The following is a 19,565-nucleotide window of genomic DNA, read 5'->3' on the forward strand; positions in this document are numbered from 1 at the left end:
GACTGGGGCGGGTGGCGGTCATGATACCACAGGTCTGCCCCACCCTGCCAGGGCTGACAGCTGGTGGCTCACACCCCAGCCCCAAGAGGCAGGTCTGCCACGTCCCTGGTTTGTGGCTGACTGCCAGGGTGGGATGGGAGCTGGGGTCCTCTCTGGGACCACCTGAGCCTGCATGTGGCCGGCTGCCCTCTCTCGGGGTCCCAGGCTTCCAGGAGCCTCCATGGAGCATCAGGCGTGAGGGCCCCTGGAAGTTAAATCCCCAGAGAGAGGCTGCCTAGGGCGCCACAGCGCGGCGTCTCCTCTGATTTTCCTGGGCGAGAATTCAGATATAGATTCCTGTCCGGCTCTGCTGGTCCAGCTGAAGTGTCAGAAGGACCAGACTGCAATGTCCGGGGATAGGGCCTGGGAGGGGGTTGGCCAGCACCCAGGGCTGGGCCGTGGCTGGCAGGGAGTGACTTCTGTTCCTTAAGAAGTAACCTGCAATTCCCTGGCTTGGTTTGACCTGGCATTGGGCTCTGTCCCGTTTCCGAAGCCAAATCCCTGGGTCTCACCTCAGCCACATGGCAAGGGAGGGAGGCAGTGCCCGTCATAAGGAGCTGAGGATGAGCTGACAGCAGCGACACATACAGGACCCTGACAGCAGCACAACCGCCTGGACGGGCAGTCCCACCCACGGCTCTGAGTGCGTCCCACTCCTCAGCCACCTGTCTCCCTGTGGACACAGTGTAGCTCTGTCTACACCTCCTGACAGGAGGGAAAGCTGGGCCCCAGGGGGGCGCCCCTCACCTTGTCATCCAGCTTCCTGGCACAGAGGGCGAGCTCCGCATGGCCGTTATTCCCAGAGATGTCCCCGGCTAGCACCTGGGCGGAGGGAGAGTGCCAAGGCTCCAGGCTGGGCAGGAGGGGCCTGACCCCACCCTTCCGTGCCCGGCTGCAGCCCAGCCTCGGGGGAGGTGTCTGGATGGACGCACCGGCCTTCCGCGAGGAAGGGGCGGGGTCTGCAGGGGGCGGGGCTGGTGGAAGGCGGGGCCTCACTGTGATGGGGGACTTGCCGGCGTTCCTGCTGACCTTCAGCAACAGGGCTGGGGTCACCTTCTTCTGGGACACGATCTGAAATCAGAGGCTCAGGGAGGGGTCCGCACCTGCTCCCCTGAGGACCCTAACCCCGCCCTGGGCCTCCCTGTCTCCTCCCCAACGCCCCCACTCACCCTCGGTGGCCAGGTTGCCCAAACCTACCACCCAGGGCACCACGCCCTTGGCGCCTGGCAGCGGCCAGCCCGTGGCCCTCTCGCTCCACCAGGCCCTCAGCTCAGCGCACCTCACCGCCTCCTGGGCCCTCCCACCGCCCGCGCATCAGGTGAGGAAAGGGAGGCTCAGGGAGGAGGGAAGCCGCCCAGAGCCACGGTGGTGAGCGTGACCTGCAGCAGAAGCCGCGCCCTGGGAAGCCGTCACCCTCCACAGGCCAGGCCGAGGACAGCACAGCCCCTACCACAGCCTAAGGCCAGAGAGCAAGCGCCATGGGGGTTCCCAGCCCCATCCAGGACCCCCAGGCTGCTCCCTCCCTGGGGTCTCAGCCCCCTGCCCAGGCCTCCCCCTCCTCTCAGCAGGCCCCCCAGGGCTGCATTCCCCATTGGGCTATGAGCCCCGGACTGGGCTAAGAGTTGACCCGGGTATGCTGTGTGCAGCCAGCAACACCGGCTCACCAGGGGCAGCTCTGAGACTGGTCTGCAAACAAGATAGAGGACCACCACCCTCGTGGCTGCTGGAGGACCAGGGACTTCGTATGTGTGGGGACTCCCCGCCTTCCACTGCCTAGCGAAGACAGAGTCCTCAGCTATGGCCGTGGTGGGTGATGGCAGTGCTGACCCTCTTCGCCTTGCTCCACACAGGCTCCTGTCTGACAAGCTGAGACACAAGGGACAGAGGACCGCCCCCCCCCCCGCCCCCAACAGGATGTGCCTGGCTAACAGCTCCGAGCACACAGGAACATTCTGTGCAGAAGAGAAACCCATCCCAGGTGGGGGAAGCGGAGGCCAAAAAGGGCCACGTGCCAGGCCCCCCAGATTCTCCCATTTGCAGACTCACTTGTGGGCTCTCCTGTTAGGAGTAATAGGATAGTTGGTTTACCTGGTTTGACAAGTGACCATGCTTCCTGTGGGTCCCTCAGCTCCCACGGAGGTGGCCTTGTCATGGTCCCCATTTCCCAAATGAGGAAGTAGAGGTTCAAGCAGAGATCAGGGACTTGCTCAAGGGTGCACCACTGGAATCTGAAGACAGGGTCCTAGCCTTTGGCCACTGACAGTAGCACCCCTGATGGCCCCACAGACCTGGGAGTCCTGGGGGGGGCCTTTCCATAATCTAAAGTTTACATGTATGTCCAGATGGGTGTCCATGGATCTGCACCCACATGTGCATGTTTGTCCGTGCATGCAGGCCGATACACGTGTGTCCGTGCATGTGTGTCCCTGTGTGTTCCTCTCCTATGCTCATGAGGGCAGGTAAGAGGCCAACACTGGGTAGAACCCTTCCCTGTTGCTTTCACATGGGGCTGTGCCCTGCCTAAATCTTGGTCCTCTTATCTGATGGAAGGCTCTACCCTGCCGGCTCCGACCCAGGCAGCGATGGGGATGAGTCACACAGGCTTCATGCTGGGTAAAAGGAGTCGGACACAAATGAGAACACGCTGTGTGATTCATGGACATGAAATTCTAGAACAGGCAAAACGACTGGGGGAGGGGACTGAGAGGAGCAGGGGACCTGCTGGATGACAAAAATGTCCTGTGTGATCTGGGTGATGGTCAGGTGTATACAACTGTCTAAGCCCATCAATCGCAACCCTCAAGGTCTACACATCTTACTGTATGTAAATTACACCTCAACAAAAAACAAGCACCCCCAGAGCACTCACGAGAATCTAATGTGTGGCACACTGAGTGTTTGGCCCAGAGCCTGCGCTAAGCAGTCTGGCTGGTGGCTGGCGGCAAGAGCTCCCGTTACACTGACGACGGGAGAGCTAACTGGGAATGACCTCACCAGAGAATGCAGTGTCCCTCAGGTGGCAGCTGGACCTCAGACCGGTCACTGCCACGGGGAGAGACAAGGGAAGGGCTCCCTTATGCCATGGAAGTGAAGAAAAGCAGACTGCAGAACAGTAGATGCCGTTTGTGTTTTTAAAAGTATATCTACAGAGAAAAAACTATGTTTCTTTGCTAAGAATAAATCTCTCCAGAAGGATGTAACGAACCTGGGAACGGGGCACGAGGGAGATATATGGTCCAGGGTGTACCTGTTATACTTGCTGAATTTAGATCCATGTGAACGTATTACCCAGTTCAAAATTACATTTTTTTAAGTAAAAAATTTTTTAAGAGAACGAGCTATGGAGTCAGAGCACCTGGTACACAGTCTGTGTGTCATCACGCTGTCCCCAGGCCACCACTGCCATCAAACCAGCCCCCAGAACCAGCTGAGGCCTCCATGCTGCCCTCCTCCCTCTCCCTCCCAAGGGGACGGGCGCCCACCTGCCCCGAGGTGCACTCCATGCCCCCCAGGAAGTCGTCATCCTGGCAGCTGAGGCTGCTGGGCCCGTGGGTGTCGTAGACCTCAAAGCACAGCTCCTGCACCTCCTCAAAGTAGTAGTCCAGTATGAAGACCTCGGAGAAGACCGGATGCAGGCTGCTCCGGACCGCCTCGGTTCCGTCCACCTGCAAGCAGCTCTGGGTGAGCAGGCCCCCGGGGTGGGGGAGGGACCTGCCCACCTGAGCGCTCCCCGAAGCCCTGTGCCCCGGCTCTAGCCCTCAGGGTCCCCCCCACCCACCCATCTGCCCTCGGGTGGTCCTGAAGGACCTGCTTCCAGGCCCTGCTGTGGGGAGACAACCCCTCCCCCTGGCCCCGCCTGCCACCTGCTGCTGCTGCTGCTGCTGCGAGGCATCTGGACACCCCAGGGGGTCATTGCCCCACCCCTGGGCACCTCCCTCCCTGAAACAAGGGCAGTCCTCTGGCCCCCACAGAGGACCTCCTCATCCCCACACCACGGATGGGCAGGCAGGCTCAGAGGGGAGGGGGTGTCCAAGGGCCTGTGTGAGGCCACTCACTCAGCAGGGGGATTCCACCTGGACCCCAGTACTCTCACCTCCCTCGACCCTCCAGGCCCCACGTGTCTCCGCACCTTTGCTGCACCAACCCCTGCTCACAAGTTGGCAGGGCCGCCCGAGCCCCTGTGAAGTCAGTCAGGACACCTGCCCAGGGCCAGATGGAACAAGGGACACTGTCCAAGTCTGCTGTCCCCCTCCTGGGTTCCCCTGACCAGGAGCCACTCTGCACAGGGCTGGCCCTGGGCACCCACTACTGCTGCTCCCAGGATGGTGGCCTGCCTCCCTGGGTGAGTGAAATCTTTCATAACCCAACCTCCGCCCACCAGCCTTCACTTCTGTTCCACTCCAGCAGAAGCAAGCTGATGGGTCCAGCCCACACTTCACGGACAGCACAAACAAGGACACAAAGGTGGGACCTCGGGCCAGGGCAGGAGGGAGAGACCACGAGGACAGCTGCCCAAAGTCCCCAAAGGGCTGGATGGCAGTGCAGCCAGGGAGGCAGGTGGCAGCAGTGTCCACCGGATGGGCCGTCCAGCTGAGGGAAGCCTGGTTCTACTCGTGCCTGGCTCATCTGGGGGCTGAGGATACCCTTGGCAGGAGCCACCTGGATGGTGCTCCCAGCCCCTCCACCCTCAGTCCCTTTCAAGAGTGACCCAGCTACACCTCCTCTGCTGGAAGCACCGTCCTTCCCGGGGAAATTTTCAAAAGGGCAGGACCTAACCACACAGTTTCATCAGTTCGTCCCCCAGCACTGTGCAACCGGGGCTTACAAAGGAGGGGAGCCCAGCGGAGGCACCACAGCTGGATGGGGGGGACCAAGGCCTAACACACACCTTCCCACCGCCCCTCAGGCTCCCCAGATGTAACCCCCGAGAAAGCTCTGAGCCCTTCCCTGGAGGGTGGGCCCAGGGATAATCTGGAAGGCCAGGCCTTCACCAGGCCCTGGACCATGGTCCTTCCTGTTGAGCAGTCCTCACTGCTACCCAAGGCTGACATACACCCAACACGCTACAATCAGAGCTAGAGGTCTTTCAAAAAGAAATCTCCACAAAGACAGCTTGTTTTGGTTACTGCCATGTCCCTGCAGCCTGTGACTGTGCCTGGCACACAGTAGATACTCAATAAATACTTGAGTACCCATTCTCTCTTCATCAATTTATTCTTGGACAATTCTCCGCACATCACTTTCCACCTTCCCTGGCCCACCCACACCTGCGCCATCATCAGCTTCCACCGTCCAGGTCCCCAGGACGGTCCATGCCAGGCAGGCCCTGGGCCAGAGGTGGGTCAGCTCATTCAGTTTCCTCTGGTCTAGTTCTAAGCAACTGAGAACTGATTCTAGCTGAGGGAGCAAAAAAGAACAAGGACACTGGGAAATTCCTGGAATTGGGCATTAACTGCTCTGGACAGAGCCCGGGGTTAGGGAGGGCAGGTCGTTGCCTCTCCTCTTCTCTGAACTTTTGTGACGCAAAGACCGTATTTTTCTCCTGTAACACCCAGAAAACATACAAGGAAAAAAAAGGAAAGTGCAACCACCTACACGAGATATCAAGAAAAGAGGATCGTTCGCACAGCTGCCCCTTGGTCTACTCTTTGGCTTTAAGTAAGTTGAGTAAAGTGGGAAAAAAACCTAAACAACCTAAAATGACTATAGTTTCCCTGTAAACTACAACAATTTGAATCAACTGGGGATTAGAATTTCAATTTTTTAAAAAATATCACAATTATCTACATTTTAACAAAGCTACAGGATACAGAATCAAATTAAAATTCATTCTGGAGGGGTGACACTCCCATGGGTAAAAATGCAGAGATGTATACCTTCCCTCCAAAATAAAAAATACCATGTAACTTGAATATTAAGCAAAAATTATTTGTAACTACCCAGACCAACACTTGTCTCCTACAAATGCCCCAGCACCCCCTGGTGGCCACTGCAGACACTGGGGGTGACACCAGCACACATACTTTGGTTATCTGTCCAGGAGATGCACCTACAACCCAAACAGTTCTGCCCAGGTGGACACTGGCACAGTGGACCGCGGCCCTGCACACGCACCCAGAGGCCTCTCTGCCCCCCAGCCTGTGAGCACCTCAGCCGGGGCTCCGGCAGACGGGCAGCTACCCTGCCCTCGGGTAGCTTCTTAACTCCTTGCCAGGTCTCTGAGCACAGAGCAAATGAACCAGCGTCTCCAGGCTGTCCAGAGGCAGCCCCCCATGTGCCCTCTCCCACAGATGGCGCATCAGGCTCCGACCCCCAGGCCTCCACACCAGCTGACCTTTCTATGGGTCATGACTTCCAAGTACACAAAGTGAGCATGGATGTCAAATCAGCACCTTATAAACTGTCTGAGAAATAAAAAAAGTGGTTTAATAGTCCTCCAAATTGCCCGAGGTAGTTGGTACCGAATGCACAGCACCTGCAGGGCTGGAGGGTTCCGACAAGGAAACTCACTAAGCACAAGCCTCCCAGGCCCCGAACCTGCTTCCCTCAGAGCAGGCCTGCTGTGACGAGGGACAAGGACGTGCTCCAGGTTCCCCTCAAGAAGGAGGCTCCCCAGGCCCCGGTTCCTTACACAACGAAGGTCACATGGACACTGCAGGTTTATCACAAGTTGCCAACAGCACTTTATTTTTTCTTTTCAACATCCTGTTCTGCAGCTTCCTTGGCCCTTTTTGCCCGGATGCCAAAGAGCCGGGCGTTGGCACGGGCCATGCGGAGACTGGCGAACGCCTTGAAGTTCTTCTCTTCCTCTGTGATGACTCTGGCTTTCTCCTTCTTGTAGACCTGGAAGGGAGCACAGGCCCAGGAGCAGCTGTCGGCAAACTGAGACGCCTTGGAGGGGCATCTGCCCACCCAAGAAAGGCTACATGGAGGCCACCAAAAGATTATAGCAATCCCGTGGATTTAAAACAACCCCAAGTCATGTGAAGGGTGGGCGGGGCACTGTGCTTGGACACGACCTGCAGAAGGGGAGGCTCAGGCCCATGCCCCACTCGCAGGAGCCTCAAGGGCCTGGTCAATTGCCACTCAGGTTACAGGATCACCAAACACGCCCAGAGTTGCCTACAACTTGGCCTTTCCAAACAGTGAGGAGAGAAAAAGGACCCAACAGAGGGAGTGGTAACAAGTAAGGGTCCACAAAGCTTCCCTCGAGAATTCCATCTGTTAAGATGCAGGAGGCTCTCCCCAGGGTGGAAGGAAGGTCCTTTCCACAAACTGTAAATCTCAGCACGGGCCCAGCCGCCAGGCTGACCCCCTCCACCCCCCAACCCGGTCAGTCAGCTGCCCCCTCCAAACACGCCCACTTACGTTCCGGATGGGCATGACTGGTCCGGTCAGCTGGGTGGCCAGTTTGAGCTCTTCAGCCTGTGTGCAGTGAGAAGGGAGTTGGGTGGGTCCAGCTCATCTCCCCAAGCCTGTAACCCCTGGCTGGGTGCCCCCGTCTGCCAATGGCAGGCACAGGCAGATGAAAAAGAGCCACCCACGTGTGAAGCAGAGACACAGGTAGGACAACTCGCAGAAGCCCATACGGATGGACTGTTAATTTCACACAAAGGTCAGTTAACAGGAAAAACACTTTCCCAATTTTAGAACAGCTGGCTCCAAGTCCCACCGCTCTAGCCCACAGTGCATCTCGGCAGTCCTAGCCATTAGTTTGTGGATTCTCAGAAGCTTTCTTCTAGTTGTCTACCACCTCTCTACTACCCTGCATACAGACCCAGTTTGGGGGGATAAAAAGCTACAGACAAATACGTGTTCTTCTCAGCCCAGCTAAACCCACAGTGAGACCTCCACGCCCTCACCCGGCTGGGCACAGAGGAACCCCGGTACTCACAGAACTGTCTCCCTTCTTGGGGGCCGAGGGCTTCCTGGGGAAGAGGATGAGCTTGGAGCGGTACTCCTTGAGCCGCTGCACGTTGGCCTGCAGGGACTCCGTGCACTTGTTCCGCCGCCTCGGGTCCACCGAGATCCCAATGGTCCGGGCCACTTTTTTGTGGATGCCGGCCACCTGCCCCGAGACAGACACAGATAAAGCCCCGAGAGCTCCCCGGTCCCCACCCCCTGCCGGGAAAGCCCAGCCGTCAGATGGAAAAGGGTTCAAGCACACTTTCATCACAGCGGTGCAGCGATTCCGGAGAATGTCATCACTTGGCTGTGGGCCACGAGGGACAACCCGTGGGACTCAGGAAGCGGGCTGGCGACACTCACCCTCAGCTCCTCCAGGCTGAAGCCCCTGCCGGCGCGCACCTTGGTGTGGTACCTGACCGTGGGGCATCTCACCACCGGCCGGAGCGGGCCGGACGCGGGTCGCGGGGCGATGCGGCGCGCCTTGGCCTGCCGGGCCTTGCGTCTGCGCAGACAGAAGCCGAGCGGCGGTCACCGGCCGCCCCTCCCGCAGCGGGCCGGGCGCGCGAGTCCCGGCCGCCCTCCGCGCGCGGGGAAAGGGGCGCGCTCGCCCCGGGGCGGCTCACCTGCGGATCTTGCGCGCCGGCTGGTTGAACCACGTGGCCACGCGCCGCTGCCAGTCCTTGTGGAAGTGGGGCTTCAGGATCATGCCATTCCGGCTGGGCGCCATGGCTGAGGCCGACTGGCCTAAGGAGCAGGGAGGACGCGGAGCGAATCAGGGCCCGGGCGCGGTGGCCCGCCGGCGCGCGCACAGAGCCCGGGCCACGGCCCGACGCCGTGCGCGTCGGGCGGACCCCGGGGACGGTAGATGGGGCCGGATGGTGTCGGATAGCAGCGATGGCGCCGCACTCCGGTGTACTCACCTCCTCCGCCGGTTCACGGACGCGGAAAGGAAAGGGCACCGCAGAGCACCCTGGGATGGTTCTGGACCCGGCCAATCAGAAGCGACGGAGCGTTCTGACCAATCAGAGCCAGGGACGCCGAGTGACGTACAGCCCCCCCTCGGCGGCCCTTGCTGCGCGAACAGACATGGCGCCGCATTTCCCGTGCTACGCTAGTCCCGCGCCGCCGCGCCCCCCGCGCCGCCCGCGCCCCCCGCAACGCCCGCGCCCCCGGCCCGCGGACGGTCTGGGTCCCGCGAAGCCCGGGCTGGCCGGCCTGCTCGTGCACCACGGTAGGCTTCCCCCTCCGCGTCCTGGTCTGCGGCCCCGGCCACCACGTGGAGCCTGCTTGCCCTCCCTGTGGGCGGAGCACACACTTAGGAGCGGGCCTTCCAGAGCGCCCTGCGCGTGTCGCACGGCGGTCGGCGGTCGGGCCGTTGGTGGCGAGTGCCCGGCAGCGAGTGTGGAACTAAGAACCGCGTGGCGGATCGCGGCTGTCCCGCACTCCGCTGTGCACACTGCCACCCACGCAGCTGAGCGTCGTAAAAACACCAAGTAGCCAGGCCACCTGGGCTCTGGCGCCTCCAGCTCCCGGGACAGCCTGGGACGACGCCAACACATCCTGCCATCTGTAAGCCTTGACACCCAGCAACCCCTTTTCTTTCCCAGCCTCACCCCAGTCACCAAGCTTCCTCCCCTGAAACCTGATCAACGTTTTATGAATTTCATGACACAAAATAAGAAATTTGGAGGCCTGTGTCCTACACTGAGTAAACAGGTAGCTGATACTGATGCTGATAGCTTTCTGCCCTGTTGAGACACCCTCGGGTATTAGAAAAATCAGGTTGGGACTCATTGAGGAATTACAGGGTTATGGTTGGGGAGACCAGAACATGTGGAAGGGCAGAGGAGGTCTTTTAACACCTAAGTGCCAAGGCCGTGTGGAAGGCTGGAGCCCTGCCATCTCGTAGGTACCCGCTCAGCTCTGAAGCAAGGGCGGTGTCAGTCCTACTTGGCCGACAGTTGTTAGCAAATGCAAGAAAGCACTTTTCGGTAAACTCGGAAGTGGTGTTTATCTGTGAAGTTAGGGTCATAAACTTTTATTTTTGAATACTTTTAGATATACAGCAAAGTTGCAAAAGTAGTACAGAGAGTTCCATTACATTCTCTACCCAGGTCCTCTTAATATCCTACGTAGCAATGGTAAGGTTGGCAAAGCTAAGAAATTAGCATTGGGACTTCCCTGGTGGCTCAGTGGCTAAGAATCCGCCTGCCAATGCAGGGGACACGGGTTTGAGCCCTGGTCCGGGAGGCTCCCACATGCCACGGAGCAACTAAGCCCGTGCGCCACAACTACTGAAGCCCATGCACCTAGAGCCCGTGCTCCGCAACAAGAGAAGCCACCACAATGAGAAGCCCCCGCACTGCAATGAAGAGCAGCCCCTGCTCGCCACAACTAGAGAAAAACCCACGCACAGCAACGAAGACCCAATGCAGCCAAAAATAAAAATTAAAAAAAAAAATCTCTGCATCCTTTCACAGACACAGATGGCTAAACCGGAAGGTCAGTGACCCACAGTTAAGTGGCTGTGGAGTTAGCTAGTATAAAATCTTTGTACTAGTTTTGAGACTTTGGGCAAGTTATTGGTGTGAAATGGGAGAAGCTGCTGTTAGGCCACAGAACACAGCGCAGTGCCCAGTGCATGTAAGTCAAGGTCACACAGCTCTGCTTCCAGGTGACAGGGAAGGGAAGGCAGTGCAGGCGAGAAGGGCAGGGGGGAGAGCAAGGGGTCATCATCTGCCTCTCAAATCACTTTGTCCACTGGAACTGAACCCACACTCACTCCACCTGGCAACCTAACTGCAGCAGAGAGGCCCTGGAGATGTCTGTTGAATAAACGGTTGCCTTGGCCTGGGACGTATTTCTTCGGACACAAACGTTAGCCCACACCTCCCATGTCTATCTCAGACACCTTTCAGTTATCCCGCCATGGACCAGGATACCTTGCTATTTTCTAATCTCAAACACATTCCTGTCCCCATCCCCCCTTTCAGACCCACAGACTCGTGCAGCTCTGTCTGCTCATAGGGTGCTGCCTGGGGTACCGGGGAGGGTTTGAAGTCTGGAGTTAGTGGTAAGAAATTGAAGCTGCAGTTCGAGGACCTCGGTCTGCTGCACACAACCCGGCAATCCGGCCACACAGTTTTTAGACGCCTGAATAGTCCATACTTACATCTTTGGAGAATATGCAGAATAGCAAGGCCAAAAGTTCCCATGTGACATTCTGCTGAGAGCTCAGTTTCCCAGCTGGGAAGATTAAAGAAGTGAACTGTTATGTAGGCATCCTTCTTGACACACAGACTTGTTGGCTCAGGGTTTTAAAAGTCTTCAGCTAGGGACTTCTGTGGTGGTGCAGTGGTTAAGAAGCCGCCTGCCAATGCAGGGGACACGGGTTCGATCCCTGGTCTGGGAAGATCCCCTGTGTGCCACAACTACTGAGCCTGTGCTCTACAGCCCACAAGCCACAACTACTGAGCCCGCATGCCTAGAGCCCATGCTCTGCAACAAGAGAAGCCACTGCAATGAAAAGCCTGCGCACCGCAATGAAGAGTAGCCCCAGCTCGCCGCAACTAGAGAAAGCCCGTGCGCAGCAACGAAGACCCAACGACGAAGACCCAACGGAGCCCCAAATAAATTAAAAATAAAAAGGTCTTCAGCTAGAGGGACAGCCCCTGCCTCACTGCTACAGAACTCGACGGCACAAGTCTGCCAAGGGGCTTTTGTCCCGGGCTGGGGCCTGCAAGGGCCCCTGAAAGGACTGGCTAACGCCACTGGACTCAGCACTCACTGGGGTCAGGGTTCCTGGAGGAGCGCCCTGGAGGGGTGGGGTACGCACAGCCTCCCAGAATTGCCTTGTAATCGTGCCCCACACCTACACCTGACTGGCCCCCTCCAAAGACAGTCAACACTAGCTCCTGGAGCCCTTTGACACACAGTCTTTATTTATGTATTTATTTGACAGCACCAGGTCTTAGCTGTGGCACACGAATTCTTAGTTGCAGCACGTGGGCTCTAGTTCCCTGACCGGGGATCGAACCCAGGCCCCCTGCATTGGGAGCACGGAGTCTTAGCCATTGGACCACCAGGGAAGTCCCTGACACACAGTCTTGTTTTTTAAAATTAATCTCAGGGAATTCCCTGGCAGTCCAGTGGTTAGGACTGTGTGCTTTCACTGCCAAAGGCCCAGGTTCAATCTCTGGTGGGGGAACTAAGATCCCACAAGCCACTGGGCACAGCCAAAAAAAATTAGTTAATAAAAAAAAATTAATCTCACAGCGGCAACGTGTTTTTATTGTGTTCTGACACACACACGTCACGTTCCTAGAGCACTTTGCAAAAATTAGCACACTAACAGTGTCATAAATACGGGCTGCTGGTTGAATTAGGAAAAGCAGGAGCCGAACAACTCAGCAGGGGACAGGATAATTTTACGGTGTTTCATCACAGAACTCAACCACCCGGCCTCTCAACTTACCTAAGTCGCAGCCAGCACGTAAACCTGATAGAGGCTGAGAGAGTCCTGTAATATGAGGGACACGTAATGTAAGTGAGCACCTGGAAGTACGTTATTATAATCACAAATATCTGAAAGTTGCTAAGAGTGGATCTTTTTAAACTAATTAATTAATCTATCTATCTTTGGCTGTGTTGGGTCCTCACTGCTGCGCACGGGCCCTCTCCAACTGAGGCGAGCAGCGGCCCCTCCTGCTGCGGAGCACAGGCTGCAGGCGCACAGGCCTCAGTAGTTGCAGCACTTGGGCTCAGCAGCTGTGGCTCGTGGGCTCCGGAGCGCTGGCCCAGCAGTTGTGGCACACGGGCCCGGCTGCTCCGCGGCATGTGGGATCTTCCCGGACCAGGGACCGAATCCGTGTCCCCTGCTTTGGCAGGTGGACCCTCAACCGCTGCACCACTAGGGAAATCCCAAGAGAGTGGATCTTAAAAGTTCTCATCACACACAAAAAAAGCTTCTGTAACTATGTGTGGTGACCAGTGTTAACTAACCGTGGTGATCATGGCACAGAACAAACAAACAGGAATCATTGTGGTGTGCACCTGAAACTAACATGATATACCTCGACAAAAATATTTAAAAAACAAACTTTTAAAAAGCGTTAACAAAAAACCCATGCTTATATGAGCATAGACGAGAGTGGAAAACAACTTGTATTATGATGTAAGAACTCTAAGTTAATTCATCTAATAGTCTTTGCTGTTCTTCTGGAGCTCTGATTGTACTAAATGTACATTTACCATCAGGCCACGATGTACCCGCTCTGCTGGGCAGGGGCAGGTTGCCCAGCGCGGTCTGGCTGCTCCAGGGGACCCCGAGCTGCTGTTGGGAGTATCCCCTTCACCTCCAGGAGCCCTGTAAGGGAGGCGTGAGAGGCAGCAGAGGTGCACAGGCCCTGTGCCCAGTGTGCCCCCCGGGTGCCATGTCTGAGGACCGGGAGGTCACGTCACCTAGAACAACTCCCTTCTGTCCATCAGAGCACCGTCCCCGCAGCCCTCCCTGCTGGGCGGCCGTGAGCCCACTCGCTGGCCAGCCCTGGGAAGCCAGGCTGCACCTTCCTCCACTATAGCAAGGCAGCCCGCTTCACACCACTTACATCCTACTCCTGGCTAAACGTCAGCAGACGTGGGCCATTTTAATGGTAAACTACGAGGGGCTGAGCACGGCACATCCGTGTGAGATTACAGAGGCGGCTGCCCCATGGCGAAGACGCCAGCCTCACCCTCTGAACCCTCGGCCGATCTTTGGGAAGGAAGCTGGGGAACTGGGGCAGATGGTGAAGCATCTCTTGGGCTGCCCCGCCCCCATGAGCTTCCTCGGGGCGCTGATGCACGGGGGAGGTGGAAGCAACGAGGAGCAGGGGGGAGCCCCCAAGTGGGTCACACTGCCGGGGACTCGGGGGCCGACTGCAACCCGTCCGTCTGTCCCACGCCCTCCCTCCCAGAGTCCTACAACAGGGAGGGGTCCCAACTGGTCACCTCGCAGCTGACATCACACCCTGTGAATACAGTATCCAGGACGGCCCTTGGGGCAGAGCTGACCACGCAAGAAACACAGGCCTCCACCCACAGCATTTATTAGTGAAGTGTCACAGTTCCCGGGTGTCCCCCCAGAGCCCCTTGTGTGCACCCGTCCACGCGGCAGCAGGTGACGGTGCTTTACTCCTCCAGGCCCAGTGCCTGTCCCTGTGACCCACTGATGAGCGAGCCCAGAACAGGGGCCCGCGGAGGACGGGCAATGAGGGGCTTGGAAGCCCTGTCATGGCGGAGCCCTGAGCATCCTGACCAAGTCACAGGAGCCGGAGGAGCCCGGCCCAGGCCCCGCACCACGAGGCCATTCAGGGCCCCCACAAGATGGGGCCGCTCCGTGCACACCGGTGACCCTCCCACAGGCGAGAACGACCCACAAACACGAATGAAACTGTACGTCTCTGCAGAGACATTTACTTGTCCCGGGCAGGGAAGTCAATAAATAGATCCCAGGGGCCTTGAGCTGAGACCTGCGAGGGCTGAGAGGAGGGACCGTCTCAGGCGGCCAGCAAGGTGGTCCAGCTACCGCGGCCAGGATGGCTCCTCCCCCTGCAGGGGCTGCTGCCGGCCGCCTCCGCCTCCCCCGCCTCCTGCTTCTCCCTCTGGGCATCGCTCCACCTCTGCGGCGCAATCCTCTTCTTGGGCCCGTGGGGGGGCGGGCCGATGAGGGCCTCGATGTCCTCATAGTTGATCACTTCCTTTTCCAGCAGGGCGTTCGCCAGCTGGAAGAACAAGAGGGCAGTGTGAGCGGCTGACGAGCGCCCGGACAAGAGCCCTTTGAGAGCAGAGCGCAGTGGAGGGAGGGCCCAGCCCCCAGACCCCCCGGCCCGGGCGGGCGGCCGAGCGCAGAATCGCTCCCTGACTCCACCTTAAAGACAAAGCCAGCTGCCAGCCTCATTAAGTTTTCTACTTCCCTTCCCAACGTGTTTATTTTGGGCAACTTCAATTTCTTTCACAAACACGTGTGAGCGTCAGCATGTGGGCAGTGGAGCTGGCGTGCGGGACCGCCTCGATGGGACCAGGGGAGGGACCCATGAAGAGCTGCCACGGCCGCTGCTGAGGGGTTCCCATCACTCCCAGGCCGGCTGCTCCGACAGCTGGCCCTGGGACAGCATGGGCTTGAACTGCGCAAGTCCGCTCCTACGCGGATTTCTTCAGTGAACGTGACTGCAGGACTATGAGACCCACAACCCGCAGACGCAGAATCGCGGGCAGGGAGGGCCGGCTGTGAAGGCGGCGCTCAGGGCCCAGCTGTATGGTGCTCAGCCCAGGCACGCCCGGACGGCGCGAGCAGGTCCCAGCGCACATGGGAGCCCCGCACAGCAGCGGGCTGGTCCCGGCGGGTTCCGCACAGCTCCCGGCTCCCGGCGGGCAGGCGCTGCTGCTCTCGGGACGCCACGACACGATGCCCACAACGTCACGCTGAAGGAAGGACAGCCCGTTCACAGAGAGCTGCCCCGCCTCCGGGTCCACGGAAGCTTCACCTCTGCGGTCGCCTCCAAACCCAACAGCCCAGGCTCGTGATAAGGACACCAGACAGAGCCCACCTGGGGGACGTTCCACACACACCAGACCAGCCCTCCTGCACTGCCATCAGCAACAGGAGGGGCGCCGTCCCAGCCAGGAGGGCCTGACGGACGTGAGGACCGACCGGAAGGCGGGGTAAGCGCTGGGCGAGGCGGCTGAAGCATGGACTGCAGTTAACGCCGCCGTGTCCGTGTCGGCTGGTCACTGTGTTGTGGAAAACGTGCCCCACTGATGGGAGGTGTTAACACGAGGGGACCAGCTGGGGGCAGAGGGCTCTGTGCTATATCTGGCGCTTCCATGGGCACCTAAAACTATGCTAAGCTTTACAATTTAAAAGTTTAAAAAGTTTAAAAGTTTAAAACTTTTAAAGTTTAAAAGTTCCAGGAGAAGTGTAAGAGCTGGAAAAGGACTAAACAACATTGACCAGACCCCACTACTGGCTGAAACTGGGTAACGGGCCCAGGAGGGTTGGCGATGTCCCTCCGTCTCCTCTGAAGGAGCTGGCCTGAGAGGTTCAATGGTACAGAGCTGAACGAGGCACGAAAGGTGCTACGCTCAGTTGAGCTGGGTGGGCCTCGCCGGTTATGTCGTTTTCTGGAGTCCTGTGCACGGGAGGGGTGAGCGGCTGCGTCAGCAGGGCAGTGACGGCAGGCCCAGCTCCTGGTGGGACAGGCAGGCGCAGGGCCCGGGGGCGGCAGGGGCTCACCGCCTGCAGCTTGTCCAGGTTGTCCCGAAGCACCTTCTCGGTGTGCCTGTAGGCCGCGGCCACCAGCAGCCTCGCTTCCTGCAAAGGGAAGAGAAGAGTCTGTGATGGGCCAGAGCGGCTGGCCACCGCACGCGGGGTCCCCTGCGGCCCGGCCCTGGCGCTAAGGTACACAGAAGAAACACAGGTTCAGGAACACGGCCTTTTGTGTCTTACAACGAACAGGAGAGCAAGGCTGTCAAGGGCCTCCTGCCCCCACCCCAGCCCCGGGAATGCCCTGTTCAAGGGGCCTGCCCAGCAGACAGCCCGCCAGCTCCTGGAGCCCCGGACCCGCATCTGTCGTCCACGCCCACGGCTGCCTACGTGCCAGCGACACTGCGGCCGTCTCCCGTGGGCGGCGGCAGGGCTCACGGGTGCTGTGGCTCCGTCACTGGAGACATGCACTTATTTGACGTCCCTCACAGTCCTGTGTCGTCCACGGTCCCACCAGGCGCCGGCAGGCCCTCGCCCAACTCCTCTGGGCACACAGCCAGCACACACGAGGCCCGTCTCCCACCCGCACGCAGCTCGGGACCAGGGAGGACTCACATGGTCCATCATCTGCTGGAGGCCCTGGCTGAAGGGACGCCGTCCGATGCCTGGGATGCCATCCTGGGCCTCGGGGAAGGAGATAGGCCCGATGCTGGGCGCCATCCCGAACTGCTTCACCATGGAGTAGGCAATGCGCGTGACCTTCCTCAGGTCGTCCTGCGCCCCTGGAGTGAGGGGTCAGAAAGGGGGGTTCTTTCCTGGAGGTGCAGGTCAGGGCACCCGGGGCCCTGCCGACCCCTGAGAGCAGAGGAGGGTACCCGGGGACAACTGTATCCTGTCACTGGTCCTTAAAACTTAAAAAAATGCTCTTTTGTTTAAAAAACAACTCCTCGGGATGCATCTCTGAATTCAGGGCACCGGCAGCGACCCGGCACCACCCAGGCCCGCGGGGCAGCTGACAGCACAGGCCCCGAGTCTCCCGGACCTCCTCCAGCTGCTGGCGGCCCAGCGAGACCACAGAGCTCCGCTCCAGTCTGCACGTGGGGAAAAGCTTTTGGAACAGCTAAGTCGTCTGGAAAGTCTTGCTTAGTTCCAAACCTCCTCTGACCACAGCTCATCTTTCAGAAACACTTAATGAAATTCAGAACTGCATCTGCACCTGCTACTCAGACCCCTCCATCGGATTCACCCCCCCGCCCCACGCAGAGTGGCTGAAGGGCGTGGAAGCCGTGTGGGCGCCAGCCCCTCACCGGAAGTAACCCTGTTGAAGGAGATGGACTCGGACGCGCGGCCGCCCAGGGCCATGCACATCCGCTCAAACAGCTGCTCCCTGGTGAAGAGGTGCTGGTCTCTTGGGAGAATCTGAGTGAAGCCCAGGGCCGCGTTGGTCCGCGGCGCGATGGACACCTGCACAACAGAGGTGGCCCCAGTTAGTGGGCAGGACGTAGGCCTCAGAGATTGGGGGGTAGAGTAAGACAGTCCTCAATCAGAGGGTTCAAAGCAGGGAGCACACGTGACCGTCCCCATGTTTCTAACAGCACCAGGGAGAAGGGCTCCCACACGGTCGGGGCGCGAGGCCCCTGCACACGAGCACGCGTCCGCGAGGGCAGGAAAGGTGACGAGGACGGGACGACCCGCCGAGGGCCCTGCGCTGCCCGCGCCCCCGCCCACAGCCCGCGCCTGCTGAGCACACGGGGCAGGGCTCTGGCAGCAGGCGGCCACCCCGAGGCTCCGAGCAGGACGCGTCCCCGCCTCGCCTGGCAGAGTGCCCAGCACGGGCACGGGGGCTTTCTCGGCCCGGCTGGTCTGCCTGACTCCCTGTCGTCGAACGGAGAACCCGAAGAACAGGCGATTGTAAATCAGGGCATGTACTTCACCGTGGGCTTTCCCACGTTAATGTTTCGAGATACTGCATGAAAGTATTTATCTTGATCACTGGCTCTTCTCGGCGGGCGGCTCCTGCACACATGGGTCTTCGCCACAGCCCTCTGCCCAGGACACAGCGGGGACCGGCCTGAGCAGCAGGACACCGGCTGACGGAGCCCGACTAGCAACGCGCTGCTGTAGCCGTCACCCCCGGGAAGCACCACACGCAGGCTGCAGCTGCCGCACAGCCCCGTCTTTGGGGGTCACGGAACAAAGCAGCTCCTCCTCAGCCGGGGGGACCAAGCCCCCGGCTCAGGCCCACGTGGAGGGCACAGTTACAACCCTCCACACGGGGCACCCACGCCCCAAACACGGGCACCGTCCACAGGGGCCACTCAGGGACCCCCGGGCACGAAAGCACACAGCTGAGGAGGTGTTACGATGGTACACCTGCCAAATACACAATGTGTGCTCACCTCACTGCTTTCTAGACTCAGGAGTCACGAAATCAGCACGTCCCGGAGCCGACGGCAACTCTGGCAATCCTCAGCTCCACGGGCGACCGCGGCCACCCCGCCCCGTGCCTGGGCCGCCGACCCTGCACCCCCTCCAAGCACAAGCGCGTGGGCCTTCCACAGCGGGCTCGGCCAGGCCCAGGCCGCCGCACCCACCTTCCCCACAGCCTCCGTGTGCTCCAGCAGCCAGCCCACCAGGGCGTGGCCTGACTCGTGCAGAGCGACCACCTTCTGCTCTTCCTTGGAAAGCACCTGGCTCTTCTTGGCGGCCCCTGAAAGAACACCCGGGAAGGTGAGCTCAGGCGCACGGCCACCCCGGATACGCGGCCAGGTGCGTGCTCGTGGCACCAAAGCGAGGCCTCGCTCGCCTCACTTGTGTAAACGCTGCCAACAGCAGCCCCTCCGGCAAGGCCCTCATGGGGCTGGGGGGCCGACGGCACGAGCTCGGGTCTCCTGCCGGCTCGACCTGGCAGGGCAGCCGCAGCCCCCGCTCTCCGGTCCTCCGGCCCGAGTAGCTGACCCCTTATCTTGCGACCTTACACGCATCCCCCTCAAGTCACTGCTGAGGTCCTGTCCGCTGTCCCCAACCATCCACACAGCCGCATGTTTCCACCTCTGCACCCTGAACAAGCTCTAGGTTCAGGGTACTTGGTAAATCACGCGACTGGGACCACCCCCAGCGCCTGCTGTGAGGGGACACGTCCTGAGACGCACTAGCTGTGGCAGTCGGGTCGCCCCACCCAGAGCCAGGCCCAGGAGCGGCCGCTGCAGCTCGGGAGTGCCCCGCTCGAGGCAGCACACACCCAGCAGGATTCTGGACGGGTTTTCTCTAGTCTTTCCTGTTCGGATACTCTCGCTGTAAGCGCATCACTTTCCACGTAGAAGAAATGGCTTACACAACACGAAATTTACAGTGAGAAACCGTGACGCTGGCTTGT

The 19,565-nt window shown here is 59.4% G+C and overlaps 2 protein-coding genes across 2 annotated transcripts in view; both read right to left on the minus strand.

The window, feature by feature from the left end:
• Positions 1 to 6,698: 6,698 nt before the first annotated feature.
• On the minus strand, positions 6,699 to 8,905 carry RPL13 (ribosomal protein L13). The gene is made up of 6 exons (XM_079723488.1): positions 8,868 to 8,905; positions 8,571 to 8,691; positions 8,308 to 8,449; positions 7,934 to 8,107; positions 7,408 to 7,464; positions 6,699 to 6,882 (listed from the first exon to the last, which is right to left on the minus strand). The coding sequence occupies exons 2-6, from the start codon at positions 8,672 to 8,674 to the stop codon at positions 6,724 to 6,726; spliced, it is 636 nt and encodes a 211-aa protein (XP_079579614.1). The 5' UTR covers positions 8,675 to 8,691; positions 8,868 to 8,905; the 3' UTR covers positions 6,699 to 6,723.
• Positions 8,906 to 14,384: 5,479 nt separating this feature from the next.
• SPG7 (SPG7 matrix AAA peptidase subunit, paraplegin) overlaps positions 14,385 to 19,565 on the minus strand; it is a gene marked incomplete at its 5' end in the record, with an annotated part of 30,492 nt that continues 25,311 nt past the window's right edge. The window contains 6 exon segments of the mRNA XM_079724170.1: positions 14,385 to 14,555; positions 14,558 to 14,708; positions 16,220 to 16,297; positions 16,805 to 16,971; positions 17,497 to 17,653; positions 18,784 to 18,899. Coding sequence (XP_079580296.1) covers positions 14,509 to 14,555; positions 14,558 to 14,708; positions 16,220 to 16,297; positions 16,805 to 16,971; positions 17,497 to 17,653; positions 18,784 to 18,899 — 716 coding nt within the window. The 3' untranslated portion in view covers positions 14,385 to 14,508.

The sequence above is a fragment of the Hyperoodon ampullatus genome (assembly GCF_949752795.1).
Source record: "Hyperoodon ampullatus genome assembly, chromosome: 18".
NCBI classification, from domain to species: Eukaryota; Metazoa; Chordata; class Mammalia; order Artiodactyla; family Ziphiidae; genus Hyperoodon; species Hyperoodon ampullatus.